The 23,578-nt window shown below is 40.3% G+C and overlaps 2 protein-coding genes across 5 annotated transcripts in view; both read left to right on the top strand.

Annotated features, from left to right (window-relative positions):
- Positions 1 to 6,382, top strand: part of Dab2 (DAB adaptor protein 2) — a 51,380-nt gene extending 44,998 nt beyond the window's left edge. For all 4 annotated transcript variants that reach the window (XM_070041086.1, XM_070041084.1, XM_070041087.1 and 1 more), the window contains 4 exons: positions 2,041 to 2,664; positions 3,215 to 3,324; positions 4,024 to 4,090; positions 4,652 to 6,382. In XM_070041086.1, the coding sequence (XP_069897187.1) occupies positions 2,041 to 2,664; positions 3,215 to 3,324; positions 4,024 to 4,090; positions 4,652 to 4,653 (803 nt within the window). In that variant the 3' untranslated portion in view covers positions 4,654 to 6,382. The remainder of the gene's footprint in view (positions 1 to 2,040; positions 2,665 to 3,214; positions 3,325 to 4,023; positions 4,091 to 4,651) is intronic.
- Positions 6,383 to 15,949: 9,567 nt separating this feature from the next.
- The window catches only part of C9 (complement C9), a 42,979-nt gene continuing 35,350 nt past the window's right edge, over positions 15,950 to 23,578 (top strand). The window contains exon 1 of the mRNA XM_070041083.1: positions 15,950 to 16,106. Coding sequence (XP_069897184.1) covers positions 16,030 to 16,106 — 77 coding nt within the window. The 5' untranslated portion in view covers positions 15,950 to 16,029. The remainder of the gene's footprint in view (positions 16,107 to 23,578) is intronic.

The raw sequence follows: 23,578 nt of genomic DNA, 5'->3' as shown, positions 1-23,578 counted from the left end.
ACCCTCCATTCAGTTAATAAATTTTAAATAAATGCAAAAAACTCTTTTTGTTTAAACTCACTTTTAGGACCTATATGTGTGGTGTAAGAGAAGTAGTCTTCTGGAAGTCTATATATTTTCCTGAATGTAAATGAAGACTAACTTCTGACTGAAATCAGTATTGAATTAAGATACTATTAAAAAGACCAATCCTATGCCTTGTTTAGTCATAGTGGGCCAGAATAGGAGGGAGTTTACTGGGTTTGGAGTCTCGGGTAGCATTATTAAGACATTCTCACCTTTAATTATATTCTTTACTGATTTAGTTTACCATGAAAACAAGCATACTGATGAAGGAAGGTAACCTTTTCTAAAATCCGCCACTCTGTGTGAATGTGACAGATACATTCCTGGCCAGATGAACAGAAGAGTCAAGTACTACATAAATCCAAGACAGGACATCTGCTCAACCACCCTTTAACTTCCATTTGCAAAATATTTTTCATTCTAGAAGCAAAAGTAATTTCCAAGCCTATCTTGAAGGCCTTGTCTTTATTAGATTAGAAAACGCTTTTTAAACTTACTATGTTTATTATCTTTAAGTAGTTATACAAAGGAGTTTGTTTTAATTCAACATGTCAGTTAGAAAACTCTTAGCAAAAGCCGGGCGCAGGTGGCTCACACCTGTAATCTTAGTTACTCAGGAGGCTGAGATCTGAGGATCACGGTTCAAAGCCAGCTGGGGCAGGAAACTCCGTGAGACTCTTATCTCTAATAAACTACTAGAAAACTGGAAGTGGTGCTGTGGCCCAAGCGGTAGAGCACTCACCTTGAGCTGAAGAGCACAAGGACAGCGCCCAAGCCCAGAGTTCAAGCCCCACGACCAACCAAAAAAAGAAAAAGAAAGAAAGAAAACTTACCAAAAGAATGTTGTGCTCCCAACCTCAAAGCAAGTAGTAGGTTTTCAGGGCAGAACGTCAGCACCACAAATAAATAGGAAACTGAATTTAGGTTTATTTTGTTAGTGGTGACAGTTTAACTGGCTCAGTAATACACTTGGGAAGAGACAGGAAAGAAAATGTCCTCTATATTAGAACGAGATCCGGGAACAAGTCTCTCCAGAGAAAGGGTCAGCTAGAGAGATTTGGATTTTTTAATTCCAAATGAACATGTCAATGATGTTGGCAATTCAGCCATTCACCCAGAGAGATCACGTGCAAGTTACCAGAGAAGGATATTGTTTCTCCTTGTCTTCTCTCTCCTCCTTTCTCACTTCAATATTCTGTTGTAACTTCTGGCAAGGGTTTGTGAATGACACAGGCAGGAAGCACTTTTATATGAAACAGCTCTCCCAGCGTAACAGCCTTTCCTCCGTTTTTATTTATAAAGGTCTAAAACTATCTTGGCACCGGCTAAATTTTATCTTCTCTTTATATAGCTGTGTCAACTTTGGCAGCGTTAGAAAGCAAGAAAACTTTGAAATAGCTTCTTTGGGATAGAAGCAAGTTGAGGCTTCATGCACATGCGTAATAGCTGTTTTCCATAAGCCTCTTGACAGAAGCCAGCTGCTAAATGAAAAGATCAAATCAATGAGTCAAAAAGCCAAATGGATTATCTTACAGAACTACTTAGTAGTCAGTGTGGTTTGAATATACAAATAGGTTCACCCAACAAATCACTTTTCTGATATTGTCAGGCTATTCTAGTTATTTGAAACACATCGGTAAATATGTGTTTGTGTGTGTGTGTTTGTGTGTGTTGTGCATGTGTGTCTGTGTTTGCATTAAGAGCTCATCCCCCCCTCCCCCATGACCTATATTAGGGATTGTCTGCCCTTCCAAGATGAGAGTCAGAAAGATGTGGTAAGAAGAACGGGAGTTTTGAAATACAACTAGTATTTGAATGCTAGCTGTACTGTTTGAATGATATGCGCATCTGTGAAAATGTCACTGTGAAATGCGGTTCTTTTGTGCAATTGATATATGCTAATCAATCAAGCAAAAACAGAATCCCCTGCAAATTTGTTGTCTCCTGACAAGCATTGTCTCCCTCTTCTATCAGCTGGTGTGCCAGTTACACCCCCTCAAGCTGGACCTTGGAATACGCCTGTGGTCTTCAGTCAGCCCACTACAACGGTCCCCGGAGCCATGCTGGGTGCTCAACCATCAGGTTTTGGTCAACCGATAGTGTTTGGTACAAATCAAGCTCTTCAAGGCTGGAGCCAGCCCACATCTTTTGTAGCCTCAACTAATCCAGCCCCTGTCATTTGGGGCTCTTCTCCATCTGTGGCACCCAATGCCTGGTCATCCACAAGCCCTTTGGGGAATCCTTTTCAGAGCAATATTTTCCCCCCTGCTTCCATGTCCACTCAGCCATCTTCTATGCTGTCCGCTCTGGCCACTCCCCCTCAGCCCCCTCCCAGAACTGGTCCTCCAAAAGACATCCCCAGCGACGCCTTCACTGCCTTAGACCCGCTCGGGGATACAGAAGTCAAAGAGGTGAAAGAAATGTTTAAGGACTTTCAACTGCGGCAACCACCCATCGTACCGGCGAGGAAAGGAGAGCAACCTCCCGCAGGGACATCGAGTGCCTTCTCCAGTTATTTCAACAGTAAAGTTGGCATCCCTCAGGAGAACGCAGACCATGATGATTTTGATGCCAATCAACTGTTGAGCAAGATCAATGGTAAGCAACCCACTATTCTGTACGGTACTGTGCTAACAAATATTTCCACTGTCATACTGCAGAAAGTCCCTCCGAAGAACTCTCTTCCAACCACTTTGCTTCTTTTTGGTATTTAGGCTTAGGGGCAACTGAACCATTCGCTGTTTAGAGTCGACCTTTCGTTTTTGTTGTTGTTTTAATCATAGCTAATTCTTAGAGCTAGCCCCTTGCTGCCCTCTAGTGTCAGCTCTTGAAAGGGCATCCCAGAGCTATTGAAATGTTAGGATTCCTGGCCTTGGTGAGCCTTAACTATATTCTGTGTCCTTAAACGAGGGAATTCTGAATATACAAGCTTCCTGTTCTGAGAAGGAAGGAGAGGGAGAGGGGGGAGCGTGTCCCTGTAGTAATCACTGGGAATCCTTGTAGGTGGCAACGGTGATTTTTATTCTACTAATACAATTTCAGAAGTATGATACCATGTTTATTTAAAACATAAGCTGACTAGAAGACAACGTGTGCTATTCTGAGGGGGGAAATTGTCTCCTGATGGCTTGGTTTTGTCATCTTCTAGAACCACCAAAGCCAACTCCCAGACAAAGTGCCCTGCCAGTTACCAAATCTGCTGAGAACGCATTCGAGAACCCTTTCTCTAAAGGCCCCTTCAGCTCATCTCAGCCCTCAGTAAGTAAAAATCCAGAATCCAGTACCCCAGTGTGTTTGCTGACAGAGCTACTTCCTGAATTCACCTCACACGGATAAATAGCTTTTTATTTATGGAGTCTATTTGAGATGGACCCTTGATTACAGTCACTGTGTTCCCATTCATGTATAATCTGAGAAGTAATAGTATAGAAAACATCCATTATAAAGCCAGGTGCTGGTGGCTCATGCCTGTAATCCTAGCTTCTCAGGAGGCTGAGATCTGAGGATCGAGGTTCAAAGCCAGCTGGAGAAGGAAAAGTCTGTGACACTCTTATCTCCAATTAACCACTCAGAAAAAACCGGAAGTAGTGCTGTGGCTCAAGTGGTAGAGTGCTAGCCTTAAGAGCTGAGGGACAGCGCCCAGGCCCAGAGTTAAGGCCCCAGGACCAAAACAAAACAAAACAAAACAAAACAAAAAAATACTTAAAGGCTTCTGTTCTTAATTTCCCACTTCTGATCGTATATGTCATCAAAACAGTTTTCCTTGCCTTACTTTCAATTTTGAATAAAAAACATACATGAGTCACATTAGAATGATACAAATGCCTGCATAGTGATTGTGTGTGTGTGTGTGTGTGTGTGTGTGTGTGTGTGTTTAAAGGAATGTGGGGTCTTGATTTAAAGGTGTTTTTTGAAATTATGAGTATTTATGTTGACTGGATGATTTTATGTTCTTAGATGGCTTCTCCTCAACCTGCATCTTCCGATGTGTGTAGGGACCGTTTTGGAAATCCTTTTGCCTTCTGTAAGTAAAAGAGTCTACTGAGCCCCACCATCAGAAAGGAGGTCACAAGGGGAGAGGGGGAGATCCTAGTTTTTAAATTGGGAAAAGGTTAAATATCTGTAATTTTGGAGTAACCAATTTGGAACTGTATACTTACCTAATTCAATAATGACTAAATTGGGCATTTAAGGAAAGAATTCTTAAGTACACCAAAAAAAAAAGTAATGTAGTCAGCAGATAACCTGAAACTAGACAAAACCAAATCCTATATACACTGTTTTGTTCTTATATATACATACATACATACATGCTTATAACCATTGAATTGATAATATGGACACATAACAACAATGACGTTTTAAATTAATACATTGGATGAGGAGCACTCTGGGGGAAGAAAATAGCTAATATTAATGAGCCTTTGTGTTTATCCCTTTATTAAATGCTCTGATTCATTATCTAGTCAATCTTCAGCCCTAGGGGATACATTTACAATAGTGACTTGATATTTAACTCATTCTTATTATTCCAGAAGTCTAACCACGTGTGGTTGTTTTTTTCTCCTCTTTCGTATTTCTCTAGGAACTTGGAATGCAGATGAGCCTGAGGAACACAAAGATTGGCCTTAAGTGCCAAGGACAAAGCGAATAGCCAGACCTGTCCTGACCTCTGGCCTTGTCCAGCTTTGACATATTATCCATTGCCTTATTTCTTGTTGCCTCTTCCACTTTTAAAATGCCTTTCACTTTCTGTGTGAGCTAAAGCTAAATTGAAACTATGGCTTTACCTAAATTAAAATCTTAACTCTCTAGCTTCAATGTAAATGAAGTAGCTTCCTTACAGAACTTCACCTATTACATTCCTAGAACCTTCCAGAACACTCTACCTTTGATCTCTGGTTGGAGATGGAGCAACCACAAGCCCTCATACCATTCTATCTTGAATAAATGTCCAAATCCTTTCCAAACAAAATCATTTTAAAGCAAAACCTAAAGATTCTGATACAGCAAGGTGCCATCTTTAAACATACCTTCTTTCAGTCTCTTATAGAGAGTTTTAAAAATAGAAATGGAGGCAAGTCTAGCTTCTCCTCAGACACTTTAGAATCTAATACATCTGATGACCTTTACATATGTTATTTCTCCTCTCTCTGAAGATTAATCTCTCCCAAAGCCAAGGCTATTTTCTAATCTGCTAATTATATTGCAGAAGAGGGAAAGAAAGCATTGTTCATTTCTCTTCATCTTTCCCTCTGAATCTCTTTGCCCATCTATTTCATTCTTGGTTCATATAGCATCACCTACCTTTCATAAGGATATTCGTGGGGGCAAAAAAAAAAAAAAAAGTGAAAGGACTCACAGATCCGGAGCCTCCTTTCTATCTCATTACTAGTCCAAGAACTAGAATGGCAAATAGGCACAACCTGTACCCTACCCCCTACCCACCATGGAGCAGGAGACTATACGCTTTGAGCTGAAGTTCCAGATGAGCAGCTAATATGGAGTAGAACTTGAACTCAACTCAGCAATGAAGGATCATATTCTGAAGAGCAACACAACAAACACATCATGAGCCTAAATATGACTGTGCCAAATACATCAGATCCTTACTGGGAGTCAGACTAGGCCTTTATAAAATAACTAGAAAACTTGCTTGAAGCCCCAATCTCATAGCTAGTATGAAGAAGACAAACAGGAGATGAACAGGCGACTTAGGGTTACTATTGAAAATCTAAATATCTGCAATATTTTTCCCCTTGTAACTTTGGAAGTGTTCCCAGTTCATTTTCACTTATATTGCTAGCACAGTTGTGAAGGGTTCGTTCTTGCCAAAATGAGTTTTGTTTTGTTAATGTTGGGGTTTTTTAATGTTATCTCTTAATGCTCAGGTTTTTTTTCTTGTGGGTGTTGATCGACCCCATCCAATGCCACCTTTTGGTCGAAGAAGAGAACGACTGCTCAGGATTTAAACAAGAAGGTGGACTTGTGAACCTCTATTGATTCACCCCTAAGTAGTCCAAGCTGAAGTCCTGTGGTTTAATGTTTAATTGTAGTACTTGATTATTATGGCATAATTTTCTGGCTGGCTTCCTATTCAGTCCATTAGAAACACAGACTTGAAATAGTCCTTTATAAGTCCAAATACTTAAAAGTACTAAACTGGAGGTAACTATTTCTAGGTAGTTGAACTTTTTTGAAAGTGATGATCAGCCACACAACTGTTTTGTACATACTTATTTTCTTGTGCACTTTTCTGTATGCAAAGAAAGCTATAAATTTACTCGTTTCAATAAACTGGAATGGAATACGTTCATGTGGTTGCTATCAGCTTACTCTGACATTCAACAAAGCCAACTGTTCTACCCATACAGTAGGTACTCAGCAACATTTATCTGACAGATCAAAATAACTTATTTGAGTATCAGACTCAAAGAGTTCATTAACAGAACATTATGCTAATGACACCTGGACAAATGAGAATTATTATTTTGCTGATGCTGGATAGATGGACTAAGTGACTTGAGCAAGTGATTCCTCAATTATCTGATGAGTATTTCCCATACATTCTCCTGTACTGGGATATATCTTTCACATATGCCTATAAATGATAGATTAAAATGTATGTATATGTCTAAATAAGTTATAATTCATAATACCCATGACTAGACAAGTGGGGAAGTGTTAGTTATAATATGTACTAGATATAAAGATGAAGAGAATGGATCAGCAAATTACCATACAATTGCTATTCTCTCTCAAATCCACACAGGCCTTTCTTGGAAATTGAGTGGAATCCATGGATAAGAGCTCCTTCAGAGTCCCCTCAATGTATGAAAATCAGTCATAAATGCACTATTGGTCCCTATCTTTTACCTTCTATTTTCCCCTGCTCACTCATGTTTGACCTTTAAGGGACTGATCTAGGCTATGGCCTGCCACTCAGAAAGGCTACAGTGTCAGGAAGGAAGGTCAGTGATCACAGGTATTTCAAATTGGTACACTCAGACATCCTTGACTGTTACAACAGTTCAAGGTTGTGAGGCATTTCAGGAAAATGAAGAAGGCTGGAGGGTGGTGGTAAAGCTCCTCCCTAGTGTACACAAGGCCCTTGGTTCAATTCCCAGCACTGCAAAAAAAAAAAAAAAGACACAACAACAAAACCTTCAGACCTCTAAGCAGAACAATCCAGGGCAGGCTTTGCTTTTACTCTGGGGAGTAAGATGCTTGTTGGGGGAGAGGGGGAGTTATCTTTCAGTACATACTTTCATGCCATATTTAACATTACTGCCTTCTTCCCATTAACTAAAAGGGTTGGCCTCTCTGACAACAGTGAAGCAAAACACAGAAAAATAGACTACACAAAGTAGCTTCCTGCAGAGATGGAAGTGATCCCAGCTGAGGAGGAGCTCAAGAAAGCTTCTGATGAGAATATGTTGCAGACATCATTGGGCTTATGCTGTATGCCTGTGCATTATTTCCATGTAGATAATCCTGGAGACCTTGCTGGCAAATGACTCTTGCTCATGCACCCAAAGACAGTTGTTTTTTTTTCAGTGAACTAGAAACTGCTTTTGGCCAATCATTGGGAGATGCACTGAAATGCCCTGCAAAATGAAAACAGACTTAGTAGCAGTGGTATTCAGACCCGAGTGCTAGAAGTTCAATGTCATGTGGGAGCCCTAGCATCCTGGAAAGGGGCATTAATTTAGCTGTTAAAATGTCTAAGCTAAAAGCCAAACTGTTGCCACCAATGTACCCCCAAAATATCTCACACAAAGGCCAATGTAAAGGGAGAAGGTGTTGACTCAAGATAATCCTGCGTTTATTCAACATGCTTCCTTCTATGGATGCCCTAATTTTGTGATGTAGAGCCAGTGCTGTTAGAACTCATGCTGAATTTCTCTCTGAGCCTAAAGGCAGTTGCAATGTATTCCAACTGCCCAGGGAGCGTTTTCTCTGTGTTATACTGGGGAGCTCTTTTTAGCCAGCAATTGCTGACTCCCCCATCAGGCCAAACACAAGGTGAGTCTGTGTCTTTTCTGTGCTGACAACGAGGGGAAAATACAGAGCCTGTAGCTAACTCAGGAGTTTGGTTGACCCTGGAATAACCTGATGAGTGAGAACTCTGACCCATATGTCTGGAACAGGTTTAATGCAAAGCCTTCCAATGAAAGATAAGCGCTGCTCAAAAGTCCCTAGTAAATATTTAAGCTATTCCCGTTGGAAGAGATTGCTAAATAATAACGCTTGCTGGGAAATGGCATGTTTTGAACTAATTCTCTTCTTCTAAAAATAACTATAACTCATGTTCTAAGTTAATCTGTCAAACATGGATGTGAGCAAGGCTCTACCAAGAGTAACTCTGTTAACATGTCCTAATTACAGTCATATTGCTGGGCCAAGGCCAACCATTTGTCATCTCACCTAATGAGTGGCCCGACCCCTCATTTGCCCTTGCTTTGCTGGAATTGCATGCTTAATGACTAAACCTTTACAATATACTGAAATCACACACGTGGTAGTCTCTAGAGAGAACAGTGACCAAAGAAGGTTGTTACATTTTTAAAAAGAAGAAGAAATTCAACATTGAAAGTCTTCACCATTATTCCTCCATCCTGAAATGGGTTGTATAGTTTTCTATCCAGTATTTTTTTCCATTTGATTGACTTCAATCATTATCATTTCATCTTGGAAAAAAAAAAAAAAGAAGGACTTAGAATCAGTGCTGTTGTAAAGATTCGACCTTGACTAGGCCAGAGCTGAGTCACAGATATTCTGGATTGTCTGAAGCTGTCTCTTTCTGGAACTTTCTTATAAAGATTGATCATAATGAAAGTTGGGAACAACTGAAATGAAAGTATTGGACACAGGAACTAACAGAGAGAGGGAAAGGAAGAGAATGGAAGGATGGACATGCCATTTGCATCTTGCTTCCATCCCTGGACTAGCAGATTGGTTTGGGACCTTGACAGTAGGAAATGATAGGTCTGGAAGCTATAGGCTGTCTTTTCTGGATAAAAGACTCTGGGCTCAAGTAGATAATTCTCAGCCCACGTCTTTACTACAGTAACGGAAAGGCTCACAGTGGTTAAAATTAGTAAATGCCCTAGATCAGGCTGTGTTGGCTTAAACAATAAGCATCTCTTTTTCCCACTTTTAGAAGCCAAAAAACCCCAAAAAACAAATCCAAGATCAAGGCCCCTACAGGTCTAGTGTCTAGCAAAAGCTCGGCTCCTAGTTTGCAGTCAGCTTTCTGGTAAAGAGTCTTAAGTTTTCTTCACCTTTAGTCACTTATTTTTCTTCTAATTATGTTAATCCCGTTATGGGAGGTAAGCCTTCCTGACCTCATGGCCTCATTTAAACCTAGATACCTAGAGAAGTTAATTACCTCTAATACCATTCCATTAGGTAAGATTTCAATGTGTGATATCTACACACATACATACAGATATGTATGTATATCCACGTATGTGTATATATGTACATATATGTGGATATATTTCCTCACACAAAATGTCCAGGTTGATGGCTGCTGGAGGTTGCTCAGCAGCTCTACAGGGCATAGACTCAGCTTTGCACTCTGCCCAGTGTACATTTTGAATTTCTGTTTTCATGTTTGTTGCCTAGTGGCTACAAGATAGCTGCATAGCTTCAAATCTATATTGGTATTCAATGTGGTCCCATTCCCAAAGATTGTTCCTGCACCAGTCATTTCCACTTTTCCTCAAGGATTGCTAACAGACTCCATTGATGTTTCATTTGCCTTCATTTGGTCACATGGCTACTGCTAGATATAAGAGAGACTGTGATATCAAGCTTTTATCTTTACCAGCTTCTGCAGTCGAAATAATTGAGGAAGAGGAAGGGATGGCCACATGATTTGTGAGGATGAGGGCCAAATAAACACGAGGATCCACTATTCACAATGCAGAATGAAATGCCTCCATGAATAGGCCTCTATAAAACCTTTTATTGGGCTGGGAATGTGTCTTAGTGGTACAGTGTTTGCCTAGCATGCATGAAGCACTGGGTTCAATTCTTCAGTACCTCATAGACAGAAAAAGCTGGAAGTGGTGCTGTGACTCAGGTGGTAGAGTGTTAGTCTTGAGCAAGAAAGAAGCTCAGAGACAGTGCCCAGGCCCTGAGGTCAAGCCCCGGGACTGGCAAAAAAAAAAAAAAAAAAAAAAAAAGCCTTTTATTTGCTGCAATCTTTATCTAGATTTTTCCATAATACATTTTATTTGATATTTAATGGCATTAAATAAAGCAAGTTATAAGTGTTACTCTATTAGCATGAATTTTATCACTAAAGTTTAACTCCTATGTGAAATTCTCCAAATTAACTAATGTGTATCCTACTACTTGTATATGTTTGTATGTGTGTATTCCACTCTCACCAGAGGAGTAGACACTGATCCAACTGCTTTTCTTTTGCTTCTTGATGCATGTCCACACTACCAAAGCTCTCTACTTATATATCACTGGTGGACGAATGGTGAGTTGTAAAGCACAAAAAAGAACTATAGCTTGCTTTTTTTATTCTGTGTCATTACTTGCAGGGAACTAAAACCAGTAAGGCAGCTATGACAGCATTTCTTGCTCACTTGTGTTTCTTTTGGCAAGTTTCAGAAGCAAGTTTTGCTTCAAGCTGAAAGTGTGACCCCTTCAGGCTGCTGGCATGAGCCCCCAATCCCTCTATCAGTTTAAAAAAAAATGAACACACTTGCACTCACTTCACTTTGAGACACAGACCTCTCACCCCCATGAGGCCTCTTAATTTTCTGCTAATGGACAACACATGTGCAAATGGCGTGTACAGAAAGAGGAGCCACTGCGTATTTCCCTCTACTTGGTGGCATGCTCCACTTTTCCCATTAGACTTTCTTTCCTGAAGTTCAAACACAAAATGTTTGAGAATCCAGGAGCCAACAGCAAAGCACTAATTACTGGTAGGGCCCTCCTGAGCTCCAAGGCCTATGCTACTAATGTCCAAGATGCACACTCAGGATGGGAGTCCTGAGGAGAAAGTCTTGGAAATGGATGATAGATAAGCCATGTATCTCCCATCAGCACAAGTGATCATTTAACCCAGAGTTAGGCCATCTTCAGATGCAGATCTGGCTCCATTGAGCCCTCAGAGCACACGAGAAGCACACAAGAAAATAGTCAGCAAAACCAACAGTGAGTCACCTTGGCTAGAGGATGGAAGCTTCAGAATACAGGGAACGGGTCTGTATGCGGTGTTATCAGGCAGCTTACCTGAAATAATAGACATTTGCAGAAAGGAGCCAATGCCATTGTATATAATAATCTTCAATATTAACTCAATTTAAACTAAAAAAGAGGTGTTAATTTCTGTTGTAAAGACATTGGGAGGGAGATTATAAATCACTGGTGCTTGGATGTTTCCAGGTTCTCCACTTTATCTCATCGCATAACATGGCCCATTCTAAAACAAAGCAGTGGATTCAAGGATAGTCCACAGAAGTCATTGACTCTTAATAGGGAACAACTATCTAGAATTTACTATGAGTACGCACTGTCTTGAGAGCCTTACAATGCATAACTCATCAACTCTGGGGTGGTTGCCTACCTGCCTCTATTTTACAGAATGGCACAATGTGCTCAAGGTTGTCAGATGGCTGAAAAGAAATCTCAATCCAGGCTCCAGGATAATTAGCCTTAAGTTAAACCATTCCATTACCTCCAAACACTGACAGCATGACCTTTATGCACAGATCTTTATTATTTTTAAACTGTTTTCTCAGGTGTTTTTGTTGTTGTTGTTGTCAATTATGAGGCTTGAACTCGGGGCCTGGGCAATGTCCCTAAGTTGTTCAGCTCACGGCTAGTGCTCTACCACTTGAGCCACAGCACCACTTCCAGTTTTCTGGTGGTTTCATTGGAGATAAGAGTTTCACAGACTTTTCCTGCCCAGGCTGGCTTTGAACCTCGATCCTCAAATCTCAGCCTCCTGAATAGTTAGGATTACAGGCGTCAGCCACCAGAGCCCAGGTCAGGTGTTTTTGTTTTTTTTTTTTTTTAATTATCTTTCCACTTTTTATTAGTGCATACTATATAATATGGAGGTCTCATTCTGATATTTCCATATATGAATATAATATAGCTTGATCCTATATTTATAAGATTTTATTCTCTTCACATGTATTTTTCTTATGCTTACTAGAAGAACAAAAATTGGTTTAAGATGCTATTAGCCATTTTTAATTAGGTACGTTGATCTCCACTTAGCCTTCAGATTCCACTTAGCTCAGTTTCAGGATGAATTCAGTGTTGCTTTTAAGTTTGATTGTTTTTCTAGTTGTTATAAAGGCAACATATCAATTTAACCCCATACTTAATCATTGCTAATTTAGGAATTTCCCATCAGTAAGTGTAAATGTATTGTGTTTAGGCTGTATGTAGGCTCCTTAAGATAAGAGGTAGGTTGTAAGAAGTCTGTCCTTAATTTCTTCTACATTATAAATAGAAAAACATCTTACATCTATTCACAAGGCATGTTGCCTTGAGGAAGACTGTTTGTACATATACACACACAGACACACATACACATTTTACATAATACTGACATAAACTTTCCTCAAAATTAAGCCTTACCAAATACCATGTTCCTATTGGACTGTACACTAAAAAGCACAGAGTTTTGTTTTTTAAACATAGTTCATTTTGCACAGTGCTCTTTAAATTCTCTTCCTAACACCTTCAGGGTTCAAAACCCTATCAGTGGTGATCTTTTTCTTTGTCTCTTAATTTGAAAACAACCACCAACCCTTGAACTGTAGAGATTAGAAACTAAACAGGTAAACACAAAGCAGGGCAGAGTCCTGTGATCCATCAACGAAAAGCACAAAGACAAAGAAAGAAAAAAGTACTAAACAGTAAAGTGGAAAAAAGAGATAATGCAAGACCAGGACAGGATTAAGTTCCTGACCCAAATCTCCTGTAATTATTCACTAGCTCCATGTGTATCGAAGGATTAACCAACCAAGTCTGGAGAAGACAAATGAACTCAGAAATGGGGTCAGAAAATTGCTTACACTATACTCAAGCAGAGCAAGAAAGTACATCTACTTTGTTTTTTTCTTTCTTTAATCTGATCTTCACAAGTCTCTACTTTGTGGGATATAAGTCCCAACTTCTCATCAGGTCTTGGGACTCCTGATGTTTGAAACCTCTCTCCTTCTTGCTCTTCTCCAAAATATTTTTTTCTAGATTATAGAGAAGAATATTGGTGAGGGATTCTAAGCAGGGTTCTTGTATCATATTCTGGTGCATACAAATCTCTACACTGTATATCTCATTTACCTGGTCGCTGCCCCTTGGTGTCTGGAATTGACACTTCTAGCTGAAAAACTTAGCCCTCTCTCCACACATCCGGGAGTGACGCAGTCTGGTAATTCTTCCTCCTTGGACCCTACTTTGGTCATCACTGACAAGAAGGAGTCTGAGCTCTGATTTTGGTTCCTCTCCACTTTGCCCTCAGCTCTAGGACTGTGTTGTTCTAGCTGTAGCAAACCTTCCCACAAGCCTGATACCCTGCCTCCTCAAAAGGGGAACTTCTTGACAGCTGAGCAATACGATAACCAAGATCTGTCACTCAGATCTATTGCTTCTGTCTCTGCCCGACCACATACACAGGTAATTATTTTGGCTTCCCCATATTGTAAAAGTCTGAAAGGTATTCTTATAAAGTTGTCCAAGGAGAGAAACATGCCTTTGCCCAGAGCCTTGTTTTCCCCCTAGGACTGAGGATCCAACCTAGGACTGTGCTACGTGCTAGACAAGAGCTCTCAAGCTTCAACAAGTTGTCCTCATTTTAGAAATTGAACCCAAAACATTGCTCAGAAAACTCTCTCTGGTCCTCTCTGACAATTTGTCGGTGCTACAAAGGCAGTCTTCACATTTTCTACATCATAACCTCAGCTGTCTCCATTTCTTTGGGATTCACGGAGTCAATAGCTTGTTCAATAAGTTTCAAGCTCAGTCTCAAAACTGTAGTATAAAAAAAAGCATAATCTAAAAAAGAGAAAAGTTGAAGCAGTTAAGATTTTCAAGGCATTATTTTGTATAAGGTTTAGTTGAGTTTCTATGTTGTTAATGGATTGGTAAATTTGAATACAATTTGATTCTCAAAATATGCATCTTTCTGTCAAAGTCCTAAGTTCCAGAAGGCAAGTTTGTTTCTCAGATTTTATGATTCTATAACAGAATGCCAGACATAAACAATTGAAAGCAAGAAGGACTGTTTATTAGCTCATGGATTTGGAGATTTCAGTCCATGGTCCTTGTTCCACTAACTCTGGCCTTGGGTGAGGTAGAACATCATGGCGGCAGGGAGGGGGTGGCTGTCTAGCTCATGCTAGACAAGCAGCAGAAAGTGAGGAGAAGAGTAGGAGCCAGGCTTAACCTTGAAAGGCAGAATCTAACCACCTACCATTTCCAACTCTCTACAGATGTCCAAAATACCTTTAGTGGCTAGAAACCAAGTGTACAACACATAAATGTGAGTGACATTTCATATTTACACCATAATAACAAATATACCTGAATTGGAGTGAAATCAACAAATCAGATAGTAACAATAGAACAGGGCAAACATGTCAGGTACATGATAGATGTTAAGGGCATGCATGTGTTAAGAAGCACTTAATACTTTGTGTACTGTCATCATATGAATGCCATAAATACAGAGATAAACTCCAGCCCGAATCATTGTGATAAAACAAATAAAACTAAGCAAACCAGAATAGCCTCTTATTCATACCACTCAGCCAAGACTTCCCCTTACCTCTTGGCTCCAGTGGGATTGTTTTTAAAGAGAAAAGTGAGTTTTCAATCTCTAGTCCCATCTATTTACTGAGTTGAATTAATCATAAAATCTAATCAATCATCAGCAAGTCTGATTAGCATAAATTCTCATGTTAGGCTGACCGCCTTCAAGTCTAATGTTCATAGATAGCTCATAGGGTCTGTGAGACCATGTGAGTCCTCCATTACAGCTGTTGGGTTTGAACTGAATCTGCAAGCACTCCAACTTCTGTTAGCATGAAAAGGGCTCCTGGGGCAGGGTCCGTATTCTGAACTATTTCCCAAACACCCAACTCTTTCCACAAGTCCTGGAGAATGTGAAAATATAAGATAAAGCAAAATTTCCCATCACAGAGTCTATCTTGCTGATATGTGGGACTGAAATAAAGAGGACACACCTTTTTTAAAAAATTTCTTTATTGAGATTAAGTGATTACATAAGTTTCACAATATTGTGGGACAGTGATACTTAGATAAAGTCACAAACACATTTTGACCTTCATGAGGCAAAGTGTCATTCCAATAGTCTGTAAAGCTCCTGATTCTGAAGAGGCCACATCTTTTTAGAGAATATAGTGAACGGTTTTGGGGACTTTACATACATTCCTCACAAGATCCGCTGTGCCTACAAAGAAATATGTTTGCAAATGTTACAAAGAAGTTTGCCCACAGAGAAACAATCCCCACCACTGCTTTTCACATGTGATGCAGGTAGCATGCCTTCCTTTCTGTTCCTTTTCTTGTTCTGGGCTTATGCTTCCATGAGACTCTTCCACAGTCCTTTTATCATTCCTTCAGTCCCCCTTCCAGAGTCTTCCAAGGTGAGAATTGGTGGGGATTTCTGTTCTTGTTGTTGGTTTGATTGTGGATCTGTTTGGTTTCATTTTCACACAGGATAGCTGTTACTCTCAGCGGCTTTCACATTTTGGTTCATTGCCCAGAGGTATTTGTCAATATGGGAAAATAGGGGACCAAAAATTACAAAATGACTCTCCTTTGGTTGGACTTTGGCACCAGGCAGCCCAAATTAACAAAAACCCTGGACACTGACAAGCAAGAATTGTTCCCTGTCCATTGGCTTCTGGCAAAATAGGGCTTAACGGATCCTGGGAGCTGTCTAGCAGGAACAGGATGACCTTGGGCAGATGGTTCACCTTGGCAATGTGCATCTTAGAAATCAGTACTCCACTTGTAGATCCTACTCCCAGGTGAGTCCGTGGCCAGTCCATTTGTCTCTGGAATTTCACTGTAGGATTTGTTATCTCCAGGTTTATGTCTTATCACCAATGTAGACAAATATGCTAAGCCAAGTCGTGATATACAAAACCTGCTCAGAACTTAAACTTTGAAAAGAAGAAAAGACAGAGGGTGTGTCTGTAAGATTTCTGTGGAAACCTCCTGCTGTCAGAGGGGGACAGAGGATTTCTTCTTGATGAATCGTTCAAATGTTGAACAAGATACTCTATAAGTTTGCAATTATGAAATAAAGCTGGTTGTCCTAACATAGGATAAATATGGGTTATTGGTGCATGATGTCTGAAAAGTTTAAAATTATAGAAACTAATCTTGTCCCCATTTTATCTACATGCCTGACACTTTTTAACTATTAGTTACATTGCCCTTTGCCTTCACTTTAGGCAAAGGTTAATCATTTGACTTCTTTTCCTTGATATACTCTATTTGTATTCCAAATGACATCCTGAGATTATTTCTTCCCCTTCCAAGAATTACTGGTGCCATCCCACTAGCCACATTTCTAGAAAGAAATGATCCTTGTCTTCCTTTTTCTCTTATCCTCCTCTGAACTCGAAAGCCCATGTGCTACGGTTTGAATATGGTTTGAGAGTGTGCCCCAAGGTTCATGTGCTAGAAGCTTGGTCCCTGATGTGGCAGTACTAGGTAGAACTAGTACAAAGTAGTTAGGCCATGGGGTCTCCACACATCTGAATGGATTAATGCTGGTGCTCAGGAGTAGGTCTGTCAGGCTTAGCAAGAGCGAGCAGGTGGGAGGAGAACGCTGCGCTCTTTATACATTGCTTGCTTCCTTATTCACATTTGTGACCTGCAATCCATGGCTGGTTCTCTTTCTGATTTTTTCTGGCCATGTTATAAAAACAGCCTATAGGGCCCTGTCTGCATGCCAGCATCAAGTTGTTTGGACTTTTCAGCCACCAAAACTGTGAAGCAAATGAACCTTTCTTTCTTTCTTTCTTTCTTTCTTTCTTTCTTTCTTTCTTTCTTTCTTTCTTTCTTTCTTTCTTTCTTTCTTTCTTTCTTTCTTTCTTCCTTCCTTCCTTCCTTCTTTTTTCCTTCCTTCCTGCCTTCCTTCCTTCCTTCCTTCCTTCCTTAATTCTTTCTTTCTTTCTTTCTTTCTTTCTTTCTTTCTTTCTTTCTTTCTTTCTTTCTTTCTTTCTTTCTTTCTTTCTTTCTTTCTTTTCTTTCCTTCCTTATTTGCCAGTATTAGGGCTTGAGCTCAGGGCCTCATGCTCTCACTTGGCTTTTTCAAACCTCAAAGCTGGCAATCTACTACTTGAGCCACATCTCTACTTTTTGCTTTTTGTTGGTTGATTGAAGGGTCTCAAGCTTCTCTTCCAGGGCTAGCTTCAAACCTCAATCCTCAGGTCTCAGCCTCCTAAGTAGCTAGGATTACTGGTGTAAGCCACCAGCACTTGGCTAACTTTCTCTTTACATATTACCTTGCATCAAGTATTTGTTATGGCAACATAAAACAGAGTAAGACAACATAGGAAGCCCATTCAGGAAATAAATTAATTGGACAGATATGAACATTTATGCTGCTCTTAGTAATACTGAAGTTTATGGTCACATAAAAGGCACCAGAAAAGACAAAGAACTGTGTGATTCAATGCACAGTTTTGAAACAGTATAGAAATACAAAAATATTCTTGACTACATGGTCTAGTTGAGGGAAAACATGATCTTGAACACTTTCTCTGCCAGGACTAAGACTGGACTTCAATTCTCCTTTGGTCATTTGAGTCTTGGTTTAACCAAAAACTGTTAAGGACTCTACTTCCTACCTCCAGCCCTTCTTTGTCTGTATCCCAACATCAATAGAAGCCACCATTCAGTGTGGGCTCCCCCTGCCAAACCCGTGGGCTGTTTACAGGGCTGCCATCTTCCAGGAAGGGGCTTACAGAGTGGACCTGCCCACATTCCCCTAGGGCCTGAGGCAAGTGCTGGGCCCAGGCTTTTCACCCATTATCTCCTCTTCCCATATTATCTCTTCAGCCTTGTTCCACTGGGAAAATATTTTCACTTTCTAGATATCTGGGCACAAAAGGAATGTGCACGTGGAAAGAGTTCTTGAAGGGTGCTTTAGCTTTCATGTGTATAACCCGACCCTTCCTAAATTAAAAGATAATAATCCAAACAACATACATTCCTGGATTGTGGCTTCCACTGATCTAAAAATGAGCGGCTATGGGACGGCTGCAGTTAACTTTGAAGTTGTCACCCTGGGGGTCTGGGCCACACACAGCTGTTTCGGGAGGACCAGGCAGCACTGGCTGCCCCAGCAGCTGTACAGCCTGTTCCCCTGGGCATTGTGCCCTACCACCCATTCCTGGGAGAACGAGGCAGGGTGGGTCCCCTCTGAACACCCCGTGCTCTCCTCTTTGCTGGAGGGTGAGGTGGAGAATGTTCAAAGATTTCCATCTTGATAGAAGACAAACAGTTATCTTGAATAATAGTTAAAGAATTACAATCTGCAAATGATTTCTAAAAATATATATTCAAGTAGAACAGAGCATTCTTCTGGAACTAGGCTTCTCCAGGTCAGGTCAAGATGCCATTTCTTAACAACTGTACTAGCAGGAGCAAGAGCCTTAGCCTTTTTATATCTTGGTCCCCTCATCTGTGAGATGTTTGTATTCATGTTGGGAGCTCCAAAACTAGAATCCCAGATGGCTTCAAACAAGAGACAGTTATTATCTCTCAGTCTGGAGACCAGAAGGCCACAGTTGACATGGTGACAAGGCCATGTTCCCTTGCAGGCTCTCTATAGGATCTTTCCTACTTTCTGGTGGTGGCTGGTGTCCAGTAGCACACCTTACCTTGAAGCTACATTATGCCAAGCCTGCCTCATTATAGGTACTTATTTTTCAGTGCTGGGATTAAATTCAGGAATTTTCATATGTCATACAAACATTGTACCACTGAGCTATACCACAGAGGCCCACATATCCCTTTTTGTATGTTTTTTACTGTAAAAATACTGTACAGAGGGGTTACAGTTACATGAGCAAGGTAATGAGTACATTTCCTTTCGAGTATTGTTACCTCCTCCTTTGTTTTTCCCCTACCATCCCTTTCCTCCCACTTCCACAACTACCACCCCCCACACACATATCCCTTTTTATGTGGAAACCAGCTATGTGTGATTTAATTTTAACTTGACCACCTCAGAATGATGCTATTTCCAAATAAGATCACATTCTGAGGAACGGGGCTTTGGGACTTCAACATCTTTTTTTTTTTTTTTTTTTTTAAGAGAGACACAATTGCCCAGTTCAAACCCCAGGACTTGAATCTATATCTATATAGATATAGATACAGATACTATATCTATATCTAGATATAGATATAGATATTCTTTTTTTCCCCAATCAGTCCATATGTCATCTACAAAACAACTAACCTTTTTTTTTTTTGGTTGGTTGTTGGCTTGAACTCTGGGCCTGGGCTCTGTCCCTCAGCTCTTCAGCTCAAGGCTAGCACTCTAAAAAAAAAAAAAAAAAAAAAAAAAGAGAGACACAATTGAAGCTATAACTGGGATGCTACCTAGGTATTTTATGTAACTTCAAGGTATTTATTTTACTTCTCAAATATCAGGGGAGTTAGTCTGGGAGCTGGGAGGCCAGAGAGCAGGTATGTGAGTTTGAACCCCAGCACTGCCACTGAGTAATCTGTGTAACCTGCCATCGCTGTGATCATTACCTATAGTATGAGAATAATTGTGGGAGATATTTCATAGGGCATATGCAAGAAGTAAGTAGATAATAAATGTAAAGACTTAAGAAGAGTTCTTGACTCAAACTAAGCATTCATAATTGACTCTCCATCTCTTCTCCTCCTCTACCCTCCCCCTCTCTCCCTCCTTGCGCTCTCTCTGTCTCTCTGTCTCTCTCTGTCTCTGTCTCTGTCTCTGTCTCTCTCTCTCTGTCTCTCTCTCTGTCTCTCTGTCTCTCTGTCTCTCTGTCTCTCTGTCTCTCTGTCTCTGTCTCTGTCTCTGTCTCTGTCTCTGTCTCTGTCTCTCTCTCTCTCTCTCTCTCTCTCTCTCTCTCTCCCTCCCTCCCTCCCTCCCTCTCCTCCTCTCTTCCTCCCTCTCCCTCTCCCTCTCCCTTGTTCTCTAGAGTGGATGCTCAGGGTGGGTTTCCACACATTGCTGAAAGGCTTCTGAAGCAAATGTCTTCAAATAACCTAGCAGAACTTCATAGCCTTTTCTAATCTAGCCTTGAAAGCAATGCAGTGTCACTTCCTCTTCACTCTGCTTAGTTCATCAGTCACAATGGCTCAGTCATCTTCAAAAGAAGGACACATAGATCATCTTTCTCAAGTCTAACGTTGCACACTTCCTGTGAGAGGATCCTCTCCCTAACCATCACACACTCACTCTCTGGCACCCTAATGTATTCTCTTCCCCCTTATCCCGCTGTATTTTCCTCTGGATCCATATGTCTTACCTATTACTGTATATTGATATAGTGCTATATCATTTTTCCATGATAGCAAGAATATCTTTCTGGTAGTCTCCTCCCAGAACAAATTCTGGTTTGTGTATGCCAGGCCCTTATTTTTTTTATATATTTTATTTTATTTTATTTGAGAACATACTGTACAGAGGGGTTACAATTACATGGGCAGGATAATGCATACATTTCTTTTTTTTTTTTTTTTAAATTGTATTTTATTTTATTTGAGAACATACTGTACAGAGGGGTTACAATTACATGGGCAGGATAATGCATACATTTCTTACCAAGCATTGCAGCCTCCTCCTTTGTTTACCCTTCACTTCCCTTCCCCGCCTTCCCCCTCCCCCCACCCAATTTTACCCCCCTCCCCCCACCCAATTATACCCCCCTTCCCCCCACCACACCGAAATTGTAAAGCTGGTTTTGACATGACATTTTGTACTTCTCATTGTTGCAACAGGTCCCCCTGAATCCTTAAACGACTTGTTTGTCCCCATCTCCTCCACATGTTATACTGACATCAAATATAGTGAAAGCGGGGGTTACACTGTGGGGGAGGGACATACAAAGCAACAAAGAAATAATCTTATAAATGCGTTAGAAACACATGCATGAAAGAAACAAAAACATTAAAATACATATTTAAGGGTTCATTTTCCTAACATCAAAATATCTGGCCTTTTCCACTTGACTCATACCTATACTAGATATTGCAAATAAGGGAAACCATGGGACCTATGCTTCTTTGGGCCTGGCTTACTTCACTTAATATAATTTTTTCCAAACCTTTCCATTTCCTAACAAATGGGGAAATGTCATTCTTTCTGATGGAGGCATAGAATTCCATTGTGTATATATACCACATTTTCTTGATCCATTCATCTACTGAGGGGCATCTGGGTTGGTTCCATATCTTAGCTATGGTAAATAGTGCATGCATACATTTCTTACCAAGCATTGCAGCCTCCTCCTTTGTTTACCCTTCACCTCCCTTCCCAGCCTCCCCCCTCCCCCCAATCCAATCATACCCCCCTCCCCCCCCACACACCGACATTGTAAAGCTGGTTTTGACATGATATTTTGTACTTCTCATTGTTGCAACAGGTCCACCTGAATCCTTAAACGACTTGTTTGTCCCCTCTCCTCCACATGTTATACTGACATCAAATATAGTGAAAGCGGGGGTTACACTGTGGGGGAGGGACATACAAAGCAACAAAGAAATAATCTTATAAATGTGTTAGAAACACATGCATGAAAGAAACGAAAACATTAAAATACATATTTAAGGGTTCGTTTTCCTAACCACATTATCTGACCTTTTCCGCTTGACTCATACCTATACTAGATATTGCAAATAAGGGAAACCATGGGACCTATGTTTCTTTGGGCCTGGCTTACTTCACTTAATATAATTTTTTCCAAGCCTTTCCATTTCCTAACAAATGGGGAAATGTCATTCTTTCTGATGGAGGCATAGAATTCCATTGTGTATATATACCACATTTTCTTGATCCATTCATCTACTGAGGGGCATCTGGGTTGGTTCCATATCTTAGCTATGGTAAATAATGCTGCAATAAACATTGTTGTGCTGGTAGCTTTAGTGTGGTCTTGTTTGTAAACATTAGGGTAAATGCCCAAAAGTGGGATTGCTGGGTCATAGGGGAGCTCTATGTGAAGTCTTTTGAGGAACCTCCATACTGCTTTCCAAAGTGGTTGAACAAGTTTACATTCCCACCAACAATGAAGTAAAGTTCCTTTCTGTCCACATCCCCTCCAGCATCTGTTGTTATTAAGAGTTCTTGATTTTTGCTGTTCTAACTGGAGTGAGGTGATATCTCAATGTTGTTTTGATTTGCATTTCTTTTATGGCCAGGGATTTTGAACATTTCTTCATGTGTCTATTGGCCATCCTTCTTTCTTCTTCAGAGAAGCTTCTCTTTAAGTCTTTCGCCCACTTATTTATTGGGCAGTTGTTTCTTTGAGGATTTGTTGTTGAAGGGTTTAATTTTTTGAGTTCCAAGTATATTTTAGATATGAGACCCTTGTCCGTTGTATGGCTAGTAAAGATCTTCTCCCAATCCGTGGGTTTTCTATTGATCTTGCTAGCTATGTCATTTGCCCTGCAGAAGCTCTGCAACCTTATGCAATCCCATTTGTCCAACCTTTCTTTGATTTGTTGTGTTTCCGGGTCTCTATTCAGAAAATTTGGGCCTGAGCCAAGGAGACCTAGGGTTTCTCCTATTCCATCCTGTAATGTTTTCAGAGTGCCTGCTTTGAGTTCAAGGTCTTTGATCCATTTGGAGTTGATTCTGGTGCAGGGTGATATATAAGGGTCTAGCTTTAGTTTTCTATATGTAGTTAACCAATTTTGCCAGCACCATTTACTGAAGAGGCTGTCTTTGTTCCATTCTATTGTTTTAGCTCCCTTATCGAAGATTAGATGGCTATAGGTCTGTAGGTTCATTTCTGGGTTTTCAATTCTATTCCATTGGTCCTGAGGTCTGTTCTTATGCCAATACCAAGCTGTTTTGATTACTATGGCTTTATAGTAGAGTTTGAAATTTGGTATTGATATTCCTCCAGCAGTGTTCTTTCCGTTGAGGAGCGTTTTTGCTATTCTGGGTCTTTTATTATTCCATATGAATTTTTGGATTGCTTCTTCTATTTTGCCAGGCCCTTATTAAAGGCTGGTGAATGCAGGCTCACTGGGAGCACCTAAAAGAAGCTCTTAAACACGACTGGGAAATCCTGAAAAAAATATGCAGTGCGTCCGGCTCTTATGCTGTCTTTTCATCTGGATGAATTGCATGAGCTTAACAAACCAGGTTTAGAATCTATGGGTGAAGAATACAGTCCCAGATTAGCTTACATTTCTCCACCGAAGAGAAATGTTATCTCATTTATTTGTCAAAAGATTCTTTCATATAGTATTTATTTTCCTTCGTTAGTTGATCACA

Source organism: Dipodomys merriami, unplaced genomic scaffold, assembly GCF_024711535.1.
Source record: "Dipodomys merriami isolate MVZ:Mamm:240054 unplaced genomic scaffold, mDipMer1.0.p SCAF_30, whole genome shotgun sequence".
Lineage (NCBI taxonomy): Eukaryota > Metazoa > Chordata > Mammalia > Rodentia > Heteromyidae > Dipodomys > Dipodomys merriami.
The sequence above is the reverse complement of the archived record's forward strand: the minus strand, read 5'-3'. Positions and strand labels throughout refer to the sequence as shown.